This window comes from Peromyscus maniculatus, chromosome 9 (assembly GCF_049852395.1).
Source record: "Peromyscus maniculatus bairdii isolate BWxNUB_F1_BW_parent chromosome 9, HU_Pman_BW_mat_3.1, whole genome shotgun sequence".
Lineage (NCBI taxonomy): Eukaryota > Metazoa > Chordata > Mammalia > Rodentia > Cricetidae > Peromyscus > Peromyscus maniculatus.
Genome location: NC_134860.1, coordinates 97559098 through 97579533, shown reverse-complemented (window position 1 = coordinate 97579533; position 20436 = coordinate 97559098). Strand labels below are relative to the sequence as shown.

The 20436-nt window shown below is 41.7% G+C and overlaps 1 protein-coding gene across 7 annotated transcripts in view; it reads left to right on the top strand.

Annotated features, from left to right (window-relative positions):
• The window catches only part of Klf12 (KLF transcription factor 12), a 433603-nt gene that overhangs the window by 387798 nt on the left and 25369 nt on the right, over nt 1–20436 (top strand). For all 7 annotated transcript variants that reach the window (XM_042285277.2, XM_042285279.2, XM_076545456.1 and 4 more), the window contains one exon: nt 13477–13634. In XM_042285277.2, coding sequence (XP_042141211.1) covers nt 13477–13634 — 158 coding nt within the window. The remainder of the gene's footprint in view (nt 1–13476; nt 13635–20436) is intronic.

Genomic DNA, 20436 nt, shown 5'->3' with positions numbered 1-20436 from the left:
TCTTAGCATGAAAAGGTCAAGTTAAAAAATTAACAGGGCATAAAACATTAATAATTGGTGAACATGGTACTTATTGTTTTCATCTTACTATAGAGAAGATTTTGCATCCTTTCTGTGGGAAAGATGTGATGTAGGAAAAGAGATGTGGGCTAGAGCTAATAGACTCATTGGCCAAGCACTTAGCAATTCCAAGCATTTCATTCTACTGATTTCTCAGTTATGAGACTGCCAATAAGAGTTATCTAACCTGCCAATCTTTACACAATTTTTATGATAGACTTCTAAGTGTATGTGTATATAAGCCATTATTACATTGCCCGAGTGGTTCACAGTGTACACTGAGTGCAGTGTAAGGAGCTGAGTGCATGTTAAAAGTTAAACAGTATCTAGCAATACTTTAAGCCTGACAGCTATGGATGGTCTTTGGGCAATAATGGGGGAGAATGAAATTAAGAAAGGTAATAATAGAGACATCATTTGAAACTTAAAAAATGATTACATTGCCTTCTTCTTAGCTGAGTAGCCAGGTCTGTGCGTTTGGTAGGCAGCTTGACACAAAAACTTGAATAAAAGATGTTCTGGGTGAGGAGAAATGTGTCAGAAACAACAACTCTGTAGAAATGGGTAGTTACAGGATGTATTTAAAAACAACAGATAAATATTCACAAATGAATGCAACCAACCTAGTAAGAAATGGGTCAAGATATGAATAAAATGTAGAAATCATGCTCAAAGAAGACCAGAATACTTCCCAACTTATCCTATGAGGACAACATTGCCTCAGTACCAAAATGAAAGACATCACAATAAACCATGCCAATATATGTTATGGCTACAAACTCAAAAACCTGCAACAAAACCCGAGTAAACTGATCCAACAGCATGTAGAGAATTGTATACCATAATGAGTGGGATTAAGTGAGAGCCAGAAGTGAGGCTCTCTTAAGATGAAAACCAGCACGACACACATTAGTAGAAAGAACGACAAAAGCCCATGATTATATCTGTGTATGCAGGAAGGCATTTGATAAAATCTAACATCCTTTCATGATAAAAAAAAAAAAAAAAAACACTTGTCACAGTGAGAATCCGAGGGAATGTCACCATCCCCATGAGGACCAGGTATGAAAGACTCACATCTAACAGCCAGAATGACAGGATAAAAGATCACATAGATGAAAGACTGCAGAGATCAAGACAAAGATGTCCCTTTCACAGCTTTCACACAACAGTCTAGCCAAGGGCAATTAAAAAATAAATAATAAATCCAGATTACCTCTGTTCACAACTGACATGAGATATTATACATAGAAAATCCTAAAGGTTTTCCAGAAAACTATTAGGGCTACTGAATAGGTTCAGTAAAGTAGAAGAACGCACCAGATCATGTATCCCCTAAAAATGGGCACTCTGAAACTGAAATTAAGGAAATAGCTCCATCTACAATAGCATGGAGTAGAAGAAAGCACCTAGCAGTAAATTTAACACATCAAGTGTAAGCTGAACATTAAAAACACGAAACATCACTTACAATGTCTATTTTAATGGAGGGTGGGGGTGAGGATGGATCAGCTGGCAAGGATGCTTGGTTATGAGCCTGACAACCTGCATTAGATGCCGGAAGTCCACATGGTGGAAGAAGAGAAACAGGTCTCTGGCCTCCACTCTTACCATGACAGGTATATACCCACACAAACAAACAAATAAATGTAAAAAATGAGCTTGTAGAAAGAGAGCCCCATGTGCATGAATGAAAATTTTAATGTGAGATGGCAATACTCTAGAAATTGGTCGGCAGGGCAGGAGAGATGGCTCCGGGCCTAAGGGAACTGGCTGCTGGGAAGAGGCTTAAGGTTCACTCACCAGCTCCCACATGGCGGCTCACTACCATCACTAACTCTGGTTTCAGGGGCTCTGTTGCCCTCTTCTGGCCTCTGTGGACACTAGTCACTTACAGACATCCATACAAACAAAACATCCTAACAGAGAAAGTAACAAAACAGATTGGTTTGCAGATTTAAGGCATTTACCATCCAGACTGCAGCCATTTTCTCTTCTGTAGAAATTAGTAAACTCCTATGTTTTATATGGAAAAGGGGAATAAATTTAGGAAGTTGATATCTCGTCTTTCAAAATTTATCTCAAAACTATAAAGTTAAAACAGTTTGATACGGGGATAGTTACACATATACGGTATCAGTGTAATACATGAAAATTATAAGAGTAAACCTTAGCATTTATGGTCAGTTGATTTCCACAAGAGTCCAATCAATGAGGAAAGAGTAATATTGTCCACAGAAGAGCTGGGACAGAATATCTACATGCAACAGAATGTAGTGGATTTCTCTCCTGTCACTTTGATTGTGAGACTAGCCTTTAACAGCTGAGCCATCTCCCCAGCCTGGATTCCTTTCTTTCTTATGTCATTTATAAACTCAAAATGGATTACATATTTAAATGCAAGAACTGAAGCTGCAAGGCTTTTCAGAGAAAGCATGAAGGAATCTTTCAGATGCTGGGCTAGTCAGAGCCATCTTAAATACCATGCCCAACACGTGCACCACTGCAGAAGTAATGGGTTGGACTTTCTTACAACACTGGAGATGTCACACTGCAGCCCCTGGGAAACACAGGCGTCACTTCTTATATATTAAGTGGAGCCTTAGCAGATGGCATAGAAGTCCCACTCACAGGAATGCAACCAAGAGATCTGAAAACATTTTGATATAAAAACATGTACAGTGTTCACACATGTCAGACAGCAGAAGCACCCATCAGCTAAGGCGCGTGTGTGTGTGTGTGTGTGTGTGTGTGTGTGTGTGTGTGTGTGTGTGTGTGTGTGGTGTGTGTGTGTGTGTGGTGTGTGTGTGTGTGTGTACATACTGACTTTCAAAAGAAAGGGAGTTTTGGTACTTGCTGAAGCTGGACTAGAGATGGGGCTCAGTGGTAGAACAATTCTCTATTGTCCTAGTATATACAAGGCTCTGTGTTAAATCCCCAGCACTGAAAACTGAAATATAGATGAACTCAGAAAACCATGCCAAAGGAAAGAAACATAAAAAGCCATGTAATGTTACTCTGTTTGTGTTCAATGTCAAGAAGAGACAAACCCAGAGACAGAAAATGAGTTTGCTGGATAAGGACCCTAAGGAGTGTGGGGTTTTCCTTGGAGGTGATGGCAATGTGTTGGAACCAAATTGATAGTACAGTGTGGTGAATGTACTTAGTGATACTTCCGAGTGCCTTTTATGGCTTGTAAATTTTGTCTTCTCAATGTTCCCATAATAAAAACAGGGAGGAGAACACAAGTTTTAGAAATTCAGATCACATACTGAACATTGGGTTAATGCTACATTGCTCTTAGTTAATCTTCATTAAGGCCTATGCTATAGTCACTATTGAATACAAATTTGAAATGTGGGGACCTGAACCCAAGAGATGAAGTATTAAAAACAGCATAGCTAATACATTATGAGCCTTGTGTCATACCTTTGTGTTCAGACTACATGTCCTGTGCAGTTTCTTTCACAAAAATCAAGATTCTTGTTTTCTTTCAAGGTAATAAAAGCAGCTTGTTGGTCATAAAATATTAGAGGTCCACAAGTTAAACTTCAGAATCCCCATGGTTTTATTCACATTACTACATGTTTTTTCCCCTCGATTTTAAACAGTACCTTATTTTTGTTTTGTTTTTTACTTTCTTGTCTGTTAATAAATCAACTATTTGGAGTAGGATTTCATGAGGTAAACAGTTAAAAATCGTTACCTAAAAGGCTGGCGACATCGCTCAGCCAATTTGCAGATGACCCGAGTTCAATTCCCACCACCCCCATCAGTAGACTCACAACAGCCACAACTCTAGATCCAGAGAATCTACTTCCTTCTTCTGGCCTCTGTGGCCAGCCACATACATGTAAGCGTGCACACACACACACACACACACACACACACCACGAAACATAAACTAAATCCTTAATAGAAACTAACTATAAGAAATTAAAACCTCAAAATAGGGTAATCAGAATGAAAAATAAACAAAATCCCTGGTCTGTTTTGCCTGAGTTTTCCAGCAACCAAAGGAAAAAAATGCACATTGTGAGACTCAGAGTTGTATCTGATGAGAAAAGAATAAAAGTGTTACCAAACAGCTTTTTCTTGATACTAAGTAGGGTCTTAGTTATACGTGGGTCCAGAAGGTGGGTCTCTGACTTCAAGTCTGCCACCAGTTAGCAGTATGTCCTGGGAATAGTGATTAATTTTGAAAAGCCTCAGTTTATCTTCAGAAATGTCTTCCAAGTGAAATTGGGTCATAACACTATATCATCCTAGAGTAGCACCATTAATTTGACATATTATTTGAAGGTCAAAGTTTTCACGAAAGGAAAAAAAGAGCAGGAAAAAAATCTTTCCGGGTCTGATTTGAAAAGTTTTGTTTTTCTCCAAAATTCAAATATTTGACGATGTTTGGGTAGGGAAGACAGGTATGTGTGTCACACTACCGTTATCCCGGTGACAAAAAAACTGCTGTGGAAAAGTACCGAGGAGTCTTGCCTGAGTTTGTTATTTATGTAGCCCCACATGGGCAATAGAAGCTTTTCAATAATATATGTAAGCTAAGGATGAGGGAGTTAGCTAGCTGCTGCCACAGTGTCAATCTCCAGCGGGACACAGGCCCCGTTAAAGACCAGCACAAAATAGATGGAAGTTTGTTTTAATGGGCATGTCAAAAGTTTTATTTGATTATTGTGTTAAAGTATCTCATTGGAACTGCCTATTGGAAAGATCCTATGTCTGTTTCATTATTTAAAACATGGAATCTCATTCTGTCCTGTCTTTGCCTGGGATACATACACAGACCTGTGTTACTAGTGAAACTGCCTTCTAAGAAAACCCTTCTAATGTGGAAAAATGAGCCAGTCACCATACAATTCTGTCTGAGAGCAAGCAGTGTTCTGATGATGTCACAGGTCTCAGGGTGAAGCCCAGACCTCCTTCCTGCCTCCTTTTCCTCTTCAATCTTTCAAATATCTCTTGATAATAGAGAGATATGTATGAGATTACGTCTTCATGCTTGAACAGCTTAAAACTAAGCTGTTATCTTTAGTCAAATAACTCTCTCTCTCTCTCTCTCTCTCTCTCTGTCTCTCTCTCTCTCTCTCTGTCTCTCTCTCTCTCTCTCTCTCTCTCTCTCTCTCTCTCTCTCTCTCTCTCTCTCTCTCTCTCTCTCTTAGATTTAATTTTTTAATGATGGGGTGGGAATAAGGACATGTGCCCTCAGAGACCAGAAGAAAGCATCAAATAGCTAGAGTTAACAGATGTTTCTGAACTGCCCGATGTAGGTGCTGGGAACTAAAGTCCAGTCCTCAGCAATTATGCATTCTTAATCCTGGAACCATCACCATAAACTCAAGAGAATTAATTCTCTAAACCATCATGATTTTAGAGGATCTCAAAGCCAGGTATGTTCAAAACCCATGTGGATAAGAAAGCTGTAAGGGCCTGCTCTTCTGTTGGTCTGTACCTTAGGTGTAGAACCCTTGTCTAGGGTTTCCACGAGGCCCTGGAGTGAATCCCAACAATAAACAAATAAGGGTGAATAAAGAAGGTAGCAGGGACCGTAGGATGTAGGCCACAGTGAGTAGGGTAGGGCTTGCCTTAAAGGTATTTGGATTAAAATAATTACCTGTAATCCTACCTTGACCTAGAAGGTTTGTTTTGTTTCATTTCTTTTCTTTTCTTGTAAGTTCTCATGATCCACCAAGTTACAACTCCTGGCATAAAACTTCTTTGCTTTCTGAAGAATCTCTGTAGGAAAGTTCTGGATATTTAAGCAGATTATGTGTCTCCCACGCTGTGGGTGTGTCCTGCATGCTTCAGAAGTTCATATTAGTAGAGAGCAGATGTTTCACCCAGTATTATGAAGTGATTTGGTGGGTAGAGACTTTGCAATGCATGAAGTGTTTTCACAGAAGTTGATAGTTGAATAGATCCTTCCTTTTGTTGTTCAGAAACAATCCTTTCAATGGCTAGTCTAATTGTATCATAAAGGTTTGGTAATAGGAACAAATATAATAACCATATCTGGTACCATTGATTCAGTTTTTAAAAACATTTTTGTTATCTTTACACCTTTTTTCTTAATACAGCTCCATCTTACTTTGCAAAAACAAGAAGTGTCTAAAGCAGAGAGGTCAGCCTATGGTAGCTTTTAGTATCTGAATGGTCTAGAAATACAGTGTGGGAAAGCCCTTCATGGCAGCTGTTACAGGGAAGTCAATAATGGTACCCTGTGAATATTCTCCCCGTTCCTCGGCCTCTCAGGGGACTCACTTCTAAAGCCGTTATCTTCTTGTCAGCTTTGTAAGAGACTCTGTTTATTGAATTAAAACAATAATTAGCAATACATTTAAGGCATATTCTGTTCATCTGAAAAAGTGCCAAGTTTAGTTTGCATTCATGAGACCGGGCTTTCTGATGATTTAGACCAGGCAGTATTCTCGATGTATACATCCTGGGAGAATATTGACTTCAGATTCTAACATGAGGTGGGGTAATTGCTGAGTCATAGCTACTAGAAATAGTGACAACTTGGAATCTGAAAGTTTGGATCTGTTAGGGAACTACACGTGGCAAGGAGGGTGCTTTGTGCCCCTGGATGTGCTGTGCTGGGGGCAGGGGCAGCTACTGGGGCAGGGGCTGGAGCTAAATCACACCTTCTGGTTAGCAGCCCAGGGAAGAAACATCTGTAGCGGCTTGCTGGCTAAGAGAAAGCCAGGGATCCAGGTGTGTGTGTGTGTGTGTGTGTGTGTGTGTGTGTGTGTGTGTGTGTTGTCTACTGTGTAAATTCTGGTTAACTTAGATTAACTTAGAGCCTTGTCTTGTTCAGCTATGACTTTAGTAATGCTTTACCAAGGTGGTGGTTTAATTCACTGACTTGGAATTTGTTCTCTTATGTACTGTAATTTTGACTTTCTGTGGTACCCCACGTCTTATTCAATATAGTTGGGGGGAAAATGTACTTTTGAAAACACATGTCCAGTTTCCTTAAGGCAACTTTATTGTTTGCTTCCGTCCAACTCAGCTTTCCTTTGGCTATCGTTGTAAATGAAGAGCAGTCATGGGAGGGCCTTGGCTCATCACCGGTCCTTCTTGATTCATGCCACTGTGGACCTCTGCCTTTAGAAAACATGTCCCTGGGAATGAATAGACACTTCACAGCTACTTTTAAAAAGGATTTTCTGGGGTCAGTGAAATGGCTCTGTGGGTAAAGGCTCTTGCTGCCCTGCCCAGTGACCTGCGTTTGATTCCTAGAACCCACATAGTGGAAGGAAAGAATCAGCTCCCTCAAATTGTCCTCTGATCTCCACAAGTATACCATAGGACGCACCCCCATATACAGTCAACCAATAAAAAAAATTATTTAATTGGGTAGAATAATAGCAACTTAACCATATACCTCTCTAGTAGTGCTTACAAAATAGTCTGCCTTCTAATTCTCAACTGAACGGTGTATTCTTTTGGAGCAAGCAACATTCAGAAATGCTTCTATGTGCTGTTGCTTCACATAACTGGATCTGAGTAGACATTAATGTGGTTAATATTATTCTGTTGCTTTAGTGATCTATCATGCTAGTTTGTGACGTCCACTGCATCCTCCCTGAAGTGTATAGTAATAGCCAGCATGGAGCCCTAGAGCCAGCCTCTGGGGTTCACATGTTGACATGCGCTCTGACTTTGTTTGGCTTCACTTCTGGATGCCTCAGCTTCTTCCTGTTCAAGATTGCATACTACTGGTGTGAACTTCCCATGGCTCTGAGACTTACAGAGCAGAGCCTGACACACACAAAGCCTTCTGTAAATAGACACTGTTATTGGTGTTCTCAGCAATGCTACTGAGTGTGTGTGTGCATATGTGCGTGCGTGCATGTGTGTGTGTGTGTGTGTGTGTGTGTGTGTGTGTGTGTTTGTAGAAATACTGTCAATTACAGTGTTTTCTCCTCCTACTTTTTATATTTTAATGTGTGTGTCTTCCTTCTAGCCCGGAAAGGATGTCCTGGCCTTTTATTCCTTTTCTCTTTCTCTCCTTTCTTTCTACCTTTCTTTCTTTTCTTTTCTTTTCTTTTCCTTCCTTCCTTCCTTCCTTCCTTCCTTCCTTCCTTCCTTCCTTCCTTTCTTTCTTTCTTTCTTTCTTTCTTTCTTTCTTCCTTTCCTTCCTTCCTTCCCTTCCTTCCTTCCTTCCTTTCTTCCTTTCTTTCTTCTTTTTTTCTTCTTTAGGAACTCCAGTTTCAGTGGAGGGCATCTCATCACACTGAGGTCACTCATGACAAATGGCCTTTTATTACCTGCTGATTACAGTTAACTCTGACTTTTTTTCATGGCAGCCATGCAGTACTTTCGGTTTAAATGGAGCTGTTTCTGAATGTGACTTTCCCGGCCTCCCTGGATTTAATTCTAATTTAACTTGCCACTCCAAGCAGCATTGTGCTGCTGCTGAAGCCATGACAGGCTCATTTGTTCGCTCAGGATCCAAAATTACCACAATGCACTTGGAAGCCCTCTCAGGCATGCATCAACTTCTCTAAGTGGGCTAGCCTTGGGAAATGGAGGGGGGAATGAAATTATTGCTTTTGAACACACACACACACACACACACACACACACACACACACACACACATAATTATTTATTGTTGTTGTTGATGGTAGTGGAGGTTGTGTGTGTGCATGTGTGTGTGTGCACGCGCGCGCGCGCATGTGCACAAGTGTATGATGAGGGAGGAGTGTGCATATGCCATACCATACACGGGAGGTCAGAGGACCACTTTTTGGAATTGTCTCTCCATTTTTAAGTGTGCTTCAGGTATTGAACTCAGATCTCTAGGATTGCTCAACAACTGCCCCTACCCACTGGGCCATCTGGCCAGCTGCAGACACTGCTCTTGATGTATTTAGTACTGAATTTGCAAATACAGTCCCAACAGCCTTGTCTTGGCCATTTTGAACATACAAAGATGATTATTAGATATAATTGAAATAATCCTATATCTGCAATGCAGTCATAGCTTGCACATTTACATTCCTTAGAACAAGCGCACCTTGAAGCACCAAGTCAGCTTGGCATCTCAGTGCCATCTAACCGGGGAGGGGGCATTGCTCCGAAAGCATGGGACATGAAGGGTAGAGCAGAAACACCGAGAGGCTCCTGACAGCCCTTCTGCTACAGACACCCATGTTGGTGGGAAGCCCCAGAGTGAGATCTTGTGGGGCAGCGTTATGGGATCAGGGTCGCCCTTGTACCCCTTCCTATTTACCTGGATGCCTGCAGGAGAGGATCTGTTTTTCATCAGCAGCCTCCAACACACATATCACAGTGAACGTGCGGTGAGTTAGGATGTCGTGCTCCCGAACTGCTGCGAGAACAATGATGTTTCTATACATGTGTTTGTCAATGGTTATCCCTGAATCTCCGATATCCAGTCCCACTTAAAATATGAAGCTTCAGGAAGGAGGCAGAGGAGTGAGGACAGGGTGTCTGTTTTCTGAAGACACAACGATCACACAATCAAATGAGGATGAATTAGTCAACCCAAAATTATATGTGAAATGAAGCGGGAACACCTTCCTTATGATTCATTTCTTAAATGTCCACGAGATCCTAGGCTGTATTAATGTAAAATTACTCAGTACCAGTACCCTGATAACACAGTACTGAACTTGGTCATGGACTGACTCAGCCAAACCCTGTCCACATGGCAGTGCACCTGCAGTACCTGCTAACTGGGGATTACACCCTGGCTTCCAGACAGCTGCAGTCCTGCATAGCCCTGGGATGCCCTAGCCTCCTTCGGCATTCTTAAAGGTCTTCTGCGTGCTGGGTCCTCTCTGACCACAGCCCTGCTAGCTTCCTGCAAAGAGACCAAGTAACACCGGAAAGGTCAGCGTAAAGGGCACTTGGTCTCAATCTGCTGACAGAGCCTGTGCTCTTGAAAACAGGGAAGTGGGGACAAAGAGAGGCCACTGAGTGCCCTCAGAACCAGCTTGACTGCATTGCACACCTCATTCACGCACCTTTAAAAAGCATTTCGCACTTTATTGTTGTTGTACCGATTCCTTGACATGGCTTTTCTTCATAACATTTAAAAAATACTGTACTTCAGAAAGAGGAAAACCAAACACTAAGCACTGAGCGTGAAGGCCGTCCACTTACTTCCTCGCCATGAAGGCGTTTGCTCCCCCTCCTCAGCCTCTGCTTGTGTTCTGTGCCTGCCACACAGTTACCTGGCAGATGGATTGGATCACAACAGTATTTCACCATTCGGTAGCTGGTTTGGTTTCAGCTTTATTTTTATTTCTCGTGGTATACACAAATTCCTAGCAAGGTAACTGGCTAAAGCCAACCACAGGCAAAAGCTGTGTGGTTGAGTTTGTGTGAGGTGACATTAATATTCTATATGTTAATGTGTAGGAAATACTGTACAAAACAGTATACTTGTTATAGACCTTAAATTTTAACTTAATGGAAACAAATACTATCATTGTCTCAATTTGTGAAAGATGTTAAACATCACACAACACAGTAAAAGACTTTCTTTTATAAGGCTCCTAGTGCCAAAATCTGTATTTATTTTCATGGCTACATATCCAAGAAATGAATTGTGTTTATCATCTCTGGGCACACACAGTCTTTCTTGTGCACAGGAATCATACTCTGTGCTGGAATCACTCTGAGGACTGACTAAAGCTATTCTTTCATGTTGTTTTGACTCTTTTCACAATAGACTTCTGTCCCAGCAACTGAATCAATGACGTGGAAAACCACAAATCCACGTTGATTGATAATGAAGGCTGTAAAAAGTGGCTTACCCAAGCACAGCCTGTGTTCCCTCACTCTCGTGCAGATCTCAAATTAAACTGGTTGAGGCTCCACAAACAGCACTTATATTTGATCTTAACTACTCTGAACCTTCGGCTGCCTGATCTACCGTTTGTAGACTAGAAAAGATACTTTGAAAAAAATAAACAGGAATACACTAGAAGGAAATGATGGAAACCAGTTGTCTGGAGTAATGGAATATTGTGGTATCAGAACCAGTCCTTGTTTGTTACTTAAGAGATGGGGTTTTGAAATGCAGGGATGCATGCTTATTGAACCACTACTATAATCCATAATTGAGAAGTCAGCAGACTATGACATGTGGGCAATTACACTATTTTTTATAAAGAAAACTTTATTGAAACTGTGCTCCTTTGTTACCATATGGTCTCTAGCTGCTTTCATGATACAATTTTAGAGTTTATTAATTACAGCGTAAGATTTTATGGTCCTTAACTTTGAAATAAAGTAGTTACTACCTAATCCTTTGCAGAAAAAGCCGACCAATCCTTCCTCAAAATTGAAATAGGCATCACAAAAACTGCAATTACTTTATGTGCCTCTAACAAAGAAAACAATGCCAGCTAACCTATAACTATCCACCAGTTTCAAGAAGCAGCTTCAGTTTAGAAGTTTCAAATGTGGAAAAATGCATATGAGAATTGAAAAGCTATGGTAGATAACATCTCACTTAAACGATCAACAGTACATGTGTCCACATGGATTAGGCTCAGATGCTTATGTTTAAAAGGTGGGGGGGGGGGTTTGAGGGTAGAGATAGAAGAGTTTGAAAAATGTCATCATTGGCCTGACTTATGAGGTCTTAAAAGCCCACAGTCATATATCGTAATTTCTATGGTTGCAGATATATACGGACAGTGAAGTATTTAAGTATATCTGACACGAAAGTAGGTATGAAATTGTGAAGGGGAACAGAGGGGACTTAGACGCAGGAGGAGGTTTAGACACAAAGGAGAAGGTGGGTGCAGGAGAGACGAACTCATCACACAGTGTATAGCTGTGTGCAAGGGGACCAATGTAGCCCAGTGCCGTGGAGAGACGAACTCATCACACAGTGTATAGCCATGTGTAAGGGGACCAATGTAGCCCAGTGCCATGGACGATGAATACAAAACAGCAAAAAGTTTTAATCAGAAAGATCTAGAGAAAACGGACGGTGGCTTTTCTCTGAGAAGAGGACAAAGGATCAAGGCGATGATACAAGAGCAAAGGGGCCTGTGTATCTGTAGCGCTCAGCTCCTAAAAGAGCTGATTTGCTGATGAAAACTTTTTTGCGTTTATCTTCTGTGGGGGTGACATCTGTGTGTGGGTGTGCATGCCTGCACCATGGCATGATCATGAAGCCAGAGGGAAAACATACATGAGCAGTTTCTCTCCGTTCACCATGTGGATTCCAAGGTTCTAACTGGGGCTCTCAGGCTTGGTAGGAAACGCTTTTGCCGGCCAAGCCGCCTCACTGCCTTCATTCCTCTCCAAAACTAATTTTAATTTTGAGTTTTAAATCCATGTAGAATAACTAGTCATAAACACATTAAGGCATCTCAAAACAAAAACATCAAAATGGGAAAACCTGAAAGGGGGGGCGGGGAGACAGAATGTCAGTAATGGTAAATGTGTCTTGTAAAAACAGACGATTGTTTCTTCAGCCCTATTTCATTATAATTTCAGAGAACTTCATGGGTTGCTAATAAAAAGATGAGTCATGTTCTTTCTGTCTCAATCAAAAGAGATTAAGGTTTGAAAAAGGTACATGTAAATGAATTACCTGACATTACAAACTAATCCTGTTTTTCTACTGGGCATTAAAACGAAACAACATGCAAGTCTGGGCCAAACTTCGTAGTTAAAGTCTTTTTTTCTCATAATAGTAGTACAGCTAATCTTTAAAGACAATGTGCTTTATTCCTCACCTCAGAAAAAAACCACCAGGTAATACGAAAGTTAAATATCAAGTGCCTTTCTCTGCACAGAAACTGCTTGTCGTGAGTCACCATGTTGATGCACCGATGCTATTTTTTTTTCCACCTTGACCTCAGTTGTTTTGAAATGTGCACTGTGGTTTTGCAGGGTTGTATAAGGCCGCATACGGTTCAGATGCCCCTCTTATTAAATATGTTCCTATTGATGTTGTCTAGAGCAGAGCTTCCTAAAACATTCTCAGGAAAGACTAGACATTCAAAGCTGCACTGTTAACGTAAGGGAGACTTGCGTCCTTGTTTGGGTTTGTTGCATTCGATTGGCTTGGTGGGTTTGGATTTTCAGAAACTGGTTTTATTCCATGGCCAAGGCTGACCTCCGGCTCTGACTCCTCCTGCCTCAGCCTCTCACATGCTGAGGTCACACGCCTGTATCGCTGTGCCTTGTGTGCTGCTGTGAGCATTGCCTTTCTCTCCCTGGAGCTCTTTACCCAAGAAGAGCCCTGCTGCTTTCTTTAGCTATTGAGACACATCCAGGAGCTGAGAGCAGGGTGTATGGTCATGGAGACCATGAGGCTGCAGAGTCCAAGACCACGTTCTCAGCCTGCTAAGGGCCCAGCTGTAGGGCTGTGCTTCTCACCATGTAACGGCTCTCTTTCTTTTTCAGTTCAATCTCACCATTTAGTATTGAGAGCACAAGACGCCAGAGACGATCAGAATCCCCGGACTCCAGGAAGCGGCGCATCCACAGATGTGACTTCGAAGGATGCAACAAAGTATACACAAAAAGTTCCCACCTGAAGGCACACCGGAGAACACACACAGGTACAGCTCCCATGGGCTTCTCAGTGGGGGTCAGGGGGAGTGAGGAACAATGGCAGCTCACCCAGTCATTAGTCTATGACTGGCATGTTTAGAATTTAGTTCATTCCTTCTGTCTTGCATACATGTTTTAAATGCTGTGAACAGAATGAGCTAATCATCTTTCTGGTAATCAACTTAGCTACCTAATAATTATGTAATTTATTGAGTTTAAAAATATTCACAGGGCACCTCCAACAGTAAGCTGAACAAAATTCTTCTTCCCGTCCTTCAAGTAAACACCTAACCTACCACCATCATTAGGTCACCTGTGTTCTGTTTTCAATACTGTTCCTTGTAAGCATCAGAGAAATAAACTTAAAACTCAAAATTTGTATGCACAAAGCACTGAAATGTTTTTAAAACCAGTTCCGTAAGATCCAGTTTAATTCTCCCTAATGGTTGTTGCATAAGGAGGGAATTTTCAATAGTAGAGAAAAGAAATTGATACAAGTTAATTCACAAGTTTGCAACAATTCAACTATCCATCCTTCTGTTCCCCTCTGCTCCACCCATTTAGAAAGCCCTGCTTGTCATTATTAGCCACTGTCCAGTGTCTTTTTCTGTGCTGTGTAACGGTTAGCTGGCATCTTTTGGGTTTCTTCTGAATCCCCTTAATGGGAGCTATTGGCAAGGAATGGAGGACAGGAGAAGCAGCCACTATCACTCTGCCTTCCCCAGACAAGTGACTGGTGACTAGAGTCAGTGACACACAAAGAAGCAGATGAACCAGGGAGACAGCCATGGGCTTCGCTGCTGACACAGGCCACGAACAAGCAAGTCCTGTCCAGTGCCTACCGTTGACACAGAGCAGACTCCAGCATCGTTCTCTCATGGGAAACTTCAAATATAATAGATTCCTGTGTGCCTTTGTAAAAGTGCTCTCCATCCTATCAAAATAACCATGCAAGGCAGTCACTCCCCAGACTATGTAATAAAATCATTTAAACTGTCCTTCTTTGCTTTTTCTTTAGCCCGTGTTACTACATCAGTTTGCAAAGACGTGAACCAGAAGCACTAATCAGGCCTGCTATCGGCAGGGGCTGAAAATGGGTGCAACATGCTCTAAGTTCATGAGTTTAATCAGAGTCACCCCAGTATTATGCTCATGAGCACATCTTGTCATGCTGGTTGTTACTGGGGCTCACTGAGTTTACAGATGAGTAAAACTGTTGATGACCCGCCCTGCATAGCACCTTCCAGTACTGTGACAGCTAGCCAACAGGAAGTAAGTTTCCTGGTCAGTTCCAGCTTGTTTGCTCCATACCGTGTGACCAAAGTATGTGATGACTTTGGCAATGGGGTCTTACTATCAACCAAAAACAATGGCAAAAGCTTGTATTGTTTTGGTGGCCTCTGGGACACCCATGATCAACTCGAGAAAAATCCCTCCCATACCTGGCACTGCACTCTATATTTGGCAGCCTGTGACTTCAGGGAGAAGTAGCATCTCATGTGGAAGGCAAGTTCAATTAAACAGGAGGCAACTAAGGGAAATGGCAATTGCCTGTCCTGCTTTATGGGTCTTTTGGATGCTTCTGACCAATACCCATTGCCTGGTCCCTTAGTTTTTGATTTCTGATTGCCTCTTCCGTGCTTCCCCTCTGCTCCCAATCCCTTGCCCCCTTCCTTCTTAACTCTGCTCTTCCCTGTCCTTTGGTTGTGAACTTCCTCATGAGAAGCTTTCACCTGTTTCTCAGGCACTACTTCTAGTTTTGTGGTTTGTTTATTTAGTTTCTGCAGTCCTGGGAATTGAATCCACGGCATTGCACGTGCTACTGAGAGATGGACCACTGAGTTCCACCCTCAGCCCACTGGACAATTTTTAAATCACCTGCTTCATCATTAAGCCAAAGAAATGAGCATAAAGACATGAAAGTCCACCAGTATCTTCTATTAGCAGATAATAAACACAAATAATAGCAGAAAGTGTCATTGGGCCATGTCACTGATTGTTATGGGGCAATTTCTACATGCACATACACAAATTGTCTTCAGTGAATCAGCACATCTGTTGAGCTGTTCCCATTCTCCTTGAGCTTTCTGGAATATATATTAGCCTCATTTTCACACGGACTACTTATTCAACGGAACGCAGTGAAAGAGGGGAGGATTTTTAATCACATATGATTAAAGGACTTACTTCCCCAGCACTATTGGATTTCATCTTACAGGTTGTAACATACACTAAGCGAGTAGAAGAGCTGTCATTTATTCACTACAATTCAAAGCAACATAAACCTTGAATGCTGCAGCTGGATTAATGAGCTTGACTTCTTAAAAAGATGACCTCATAGACTTGGAAGGTCACAGTGGCCTTAGCCGTAACAGCACAGAGTATGTTTTCTAATTAGAGGGAGCCCTTGCCCGTCACCTCTCACAGGAGCAAGCCACTGCTCTGCTGGTCTCTGCACACTTGCACACCTTTTGTCCTGTTCGGTCTGCATAGTGACCTGGGAGCTGCAGCTGTTGAGATTCTTTTTCACTGCTGCCCCAACACCACGGCTCCCACGGCTCCTTATAAATGTGCAGTCACAGCTTGTTTGTCACCTAGACATTGGGTGCAGTTTGAAGACAGACTCCTGCTCTCTGGCAGCTTGCATCCGTCCCTTGTGGTACAGTTTGGGGCATCCAGATGAATGGGAATCCCTCGAATGATCATACATTTGCTGACACTGGCTGGTTCTAATGGTCTTCTCGACTCCACCGTGAGCCACAGCATCTTCTGATCCTCAAATCAGACACTTCCCATTTTGTCAGTCATGCCTTGTCACACTGACGTAAGGTTTGTGGTCCTTATATGTTGAGGAAAAAGATCTTTATGAACTTTTCTTAACATGTACAATATACATTTAAGTCTTCTGGGAGTTAACTCTGTAGGGCCATCTCAATCAAGAAATGCTGCCAGCTAGATCTAGTGCATCCATTGTAGTAGACACTGATTTCTTTCTGCTAGGCTTGTAATGCTGGAGCTGTCCCTGAAATGGCTGCCTTGGAAGTGGTGTTAAGGCAACATCTGGAGACAAAAGACAAACTTGCTAGTCGGGGAGTTTTTATATACTTTTTCCAATCTAGAAACTAAGTATTATAAGCCCACTGTAGTGACTTAATTTTAATGTGTTGAACTCAATAAGCTGGAAGGTATTGGTGAAATTACTAAGGCCACTCCACATAGTTAAAAGAAAGATTTATTTAGTGGGTAACTTACAAAAAAAGGGAAAGGTAGGTCGTGGGGTCTGGGGAAGGTGTATCGAAGTCTAGCGGTGTTCTCTGGAGCTCTGCTCAGTCAACCTCCACTGTCTAGGGTACAGAAACAGAGAGAGAGAGAGAGAGAGAGAGAGAGAGAGAGAGAGAGAGAGAGAGAGAGAGAGAGAGAGAGAGAGAGAGAGCCCATCCAGATCTCGGGTCTCTCAGCGGGCGCCTCCCTTGGCCCCGCCTCGTAGGCATGACAGTTGCCGAAGCCTCAATGGGGGTTGGAATTTCCAGATCAAAGCTGGAATGGCTGCCTACTACAAGAAGGGTCTGAATGGTCTTTCTCCCCAACCATCTCTCCAGTTTCTCCATCTTTGCCAGTTAATTGATAGGTAGACTGATCATGACAAATGCCAAGAAAATGCCCTGAGCTGTAATCCTAGAGCCCTCCGTAGGGCAGGCTGTTACCTCTTTTAATTAGCTAGCTATGCTGCCCCAAAGCATCAAAAGTATCTCTGCTCGATTTCTGCTTAAAGCCCAAAACATATCAAATCCGTTCACCCACTTAGTAGAAAATTGGTGATAGCCAGCCCTCTGCATCGGAAAGGTCTGCTTCTGTGCAGTCGGCTAGCCCTGGGTTGTCCTCAACCTCTGTGGGCTGTCTCTTGTCAGCACTCTCTCGGCAGAATGTATAGCAGCTATGGGAAGTATTTGCATTGTATCAGGTATTGTAAAGAGTTAGATCTTATCGGAGGTGTACAGGCAGATGTGTGGAGGTGAAATGCAAATGTTTCACTGGTTTCTATCTTACATCTTGATCCTGAGTTTTGTTATCTAAGGGGGCTGGGGCTGGGGCATGAGCCAGTTCCCTGGTACTAAGGGACCACTTTAGTCTGCAGTTATAGTCTTAATTGTCAAATAGAGAGAAAGAAGAAAATTTGGTTGACTTGTTGGAACTGGTGTCAAGTGATCCTAGGCTAGCTTATAATTTATAATTATACACAGGATTTCATAACTCGGTGAGTAAAATGTCATCAACACTGGTTCTATAGAAATTCAGGCTGGCTTGCATGCTTTTCATAAACATCTTCTTAGCCTTACCTTTGCTTCAGGCATGTTGAGTAAGATCCTTATGTGTGACCAATAATACTTAATGTGGAGTTTGGGATTATAACAGATGACTTATGAAATCCAAGCACGCTATGGGAGGGAGTGAGCAAGCTGCAATGAGAAACTTGAAGAATGTCACAGTAATTTTCCTGTTAATACTTAAACTTTCTGCACTTTATTAGTGCCTGATCAGTTGTGAATTTCCTCAGGACTTAAAGATGTAAACACTTGTAGGGATACAGAAGAAAAAAAAAAACCTTTCAAGATAATTAGCAATAAACACACAGTTAAAGAAGTATTTGGAGGTGGACATTACAATTCAAAAATAATCAACTATATTTTGTTATTGTGCCGAGTAGGTGAAAACACAGATATGTTAGCAGTTATTTTCAAATGCTGTCATTGAAGCCACACCTGTGGAGGCTGCATTGTTAAAGAAACATTACAGAGGAGAACATGCAGCTCGAACCACATCACACATTCACCAGCAGCCCTGTGGTCCATATCTTCTCCTCTGTATTTATATCTTCCACCCAATGAGGTGTGCAGTGTGTTTCAATGAAAATGCAGATTTAAGTTCATGGGGTCCTATTTGTGCTATGAATAACTACTGTTGGTTTTCTTCACTTAATGATCGTGCATGCTATACTAAATTATCTAAGTATGTATTTTAAAAGAAGATATGGGTATTGTTCGGCATGTTCACCATTGTCTAATGCCGTGGTTCTCAACCTGTGGCTCGAGACCCCTTTGCAAGTAGAATGAACCTTTCACAGAGGTTGCCTAATACCATAGGAAAACAGACATTTGCATTAAGATTCAAAACACTAGCAAAATTGCACATGTGACGTAGCCACAAAAATAATTTTATGGTTTGGGGTCACCACAGCCTGGAGAACTGTGTTAAAGGGCCACAGCATTAGGAAAGTTGAGAACCACTGAGAGCTTATGAGCTCTAGTGATTTCTACTGTGCTGTTCTTTAACACACAGGTGTCAGGAATTCTTACAGCCACTAGATGGGGCACTAGACTCAGATGTTGCAGCCAGGCTAGGTGGGAAACTTGTCTGTGACACACTAAAATCAAACATGACTATCCGTGTGCTACAGAACATTTAGATTTAGTGATGAGTGAAAGACAGAGTTAAACTTCAAACTGAGTTTTTAAAAGTAACTTCAACATAGAAATTTTTTTCTCTTTCAAACGAGTTGAAATATTTCGTACTATAAATTGATACTGTGCCTCTGTCATCAATCTGGGCTACATAGGCCAGTCAGTCTTGTTTAACGTTCATTAAAATTTATATGAAAAGGAAGTTGCTGAACTTGGGGTGGATACGTTCCTCATTTATCTGACTTCATCCGAAGTTTACTTATAGATGCTTGAAACTATTAATCAATGCTGATTTCACAGTCTCTAATATCTGTTCTTCTTTACCTTTAAGGAGAAACTGTACACTAATTAATAACACCCCCCTTGATGAAAGGAGCATGTGCTGTAACTGCATCATCTGTTACTTATAAATTACATGTGGTGATGCACTGAAGATTCACTTCCGCCTCCACACTCATTCCCACACACAGTGGTCCTAAGTGGCTGCACATTCCACGGATTCTCACTTTTCCTTTGACTCATCAGTTCTGACTGCTATTCGTGTATTTTTTTTTTCTTCTGAATTGACAACTCTGTTTTTTACTGAATGAGATTCTAAAGTGGCTTGGGGAGATTCTGTGACAGCCGTATGTCCTGGTCGTCTTTGGGTCTCCCTTCAGATATGTATGATGCTACTGTTCCCGTATTTGTGTCATTGATGCATAGCTCATAGTACATCGAACTCCATTTTTTAGGAACCCCCCCCCCATATCTATTGACTATTAGTCAAAGCACAGGACCTAGTGATGTTGCTATGGTATCATCTAAATCCTAACTGATTCTTTTCAGGGTAGATCTTCTCTTAGTAAGTAGCTTGTAAGTCCTGATCAAAGAGTTCCTGAGTAGGAGCTGTAAAATTGTCTTAGTCTGTTTTCTGCTGCTGATAGTACAATATCATAGATTGGGCAAGTTTTAAAGAAATGAGGTTGATCATGATGATAGGTCTGGTCCGAGGTTGAAGGGCTACATCAGATGGTGGTCTTCTTGGTGTCAGAGTCCTGAGGTGGCTGGCACAGGGCAGGAGATGGAAATATATGAAAGAGAGATTTGGCCACACTGGCTTTTATAGCAGAGCCGCTTTAGGTACCTTCCTCAGTTGACTGATTCCCACGTGTAGACTACACTTGTTGACGGTCTTAAGTCTTCCTGCCCCTTGAAGTCTCATAGTGAGAATTAAACTACAGAATGTGTTTGGGTCTTTTGGTTGTTGCAGAGGAGGTCGGGGTGCAAGTCATACCCAAACTACAGCAAAGTGTGCTGGGAAATTAAAAAATAAAACAAAACAGGAAATGGGAAGTCAAGAAACCAAAGT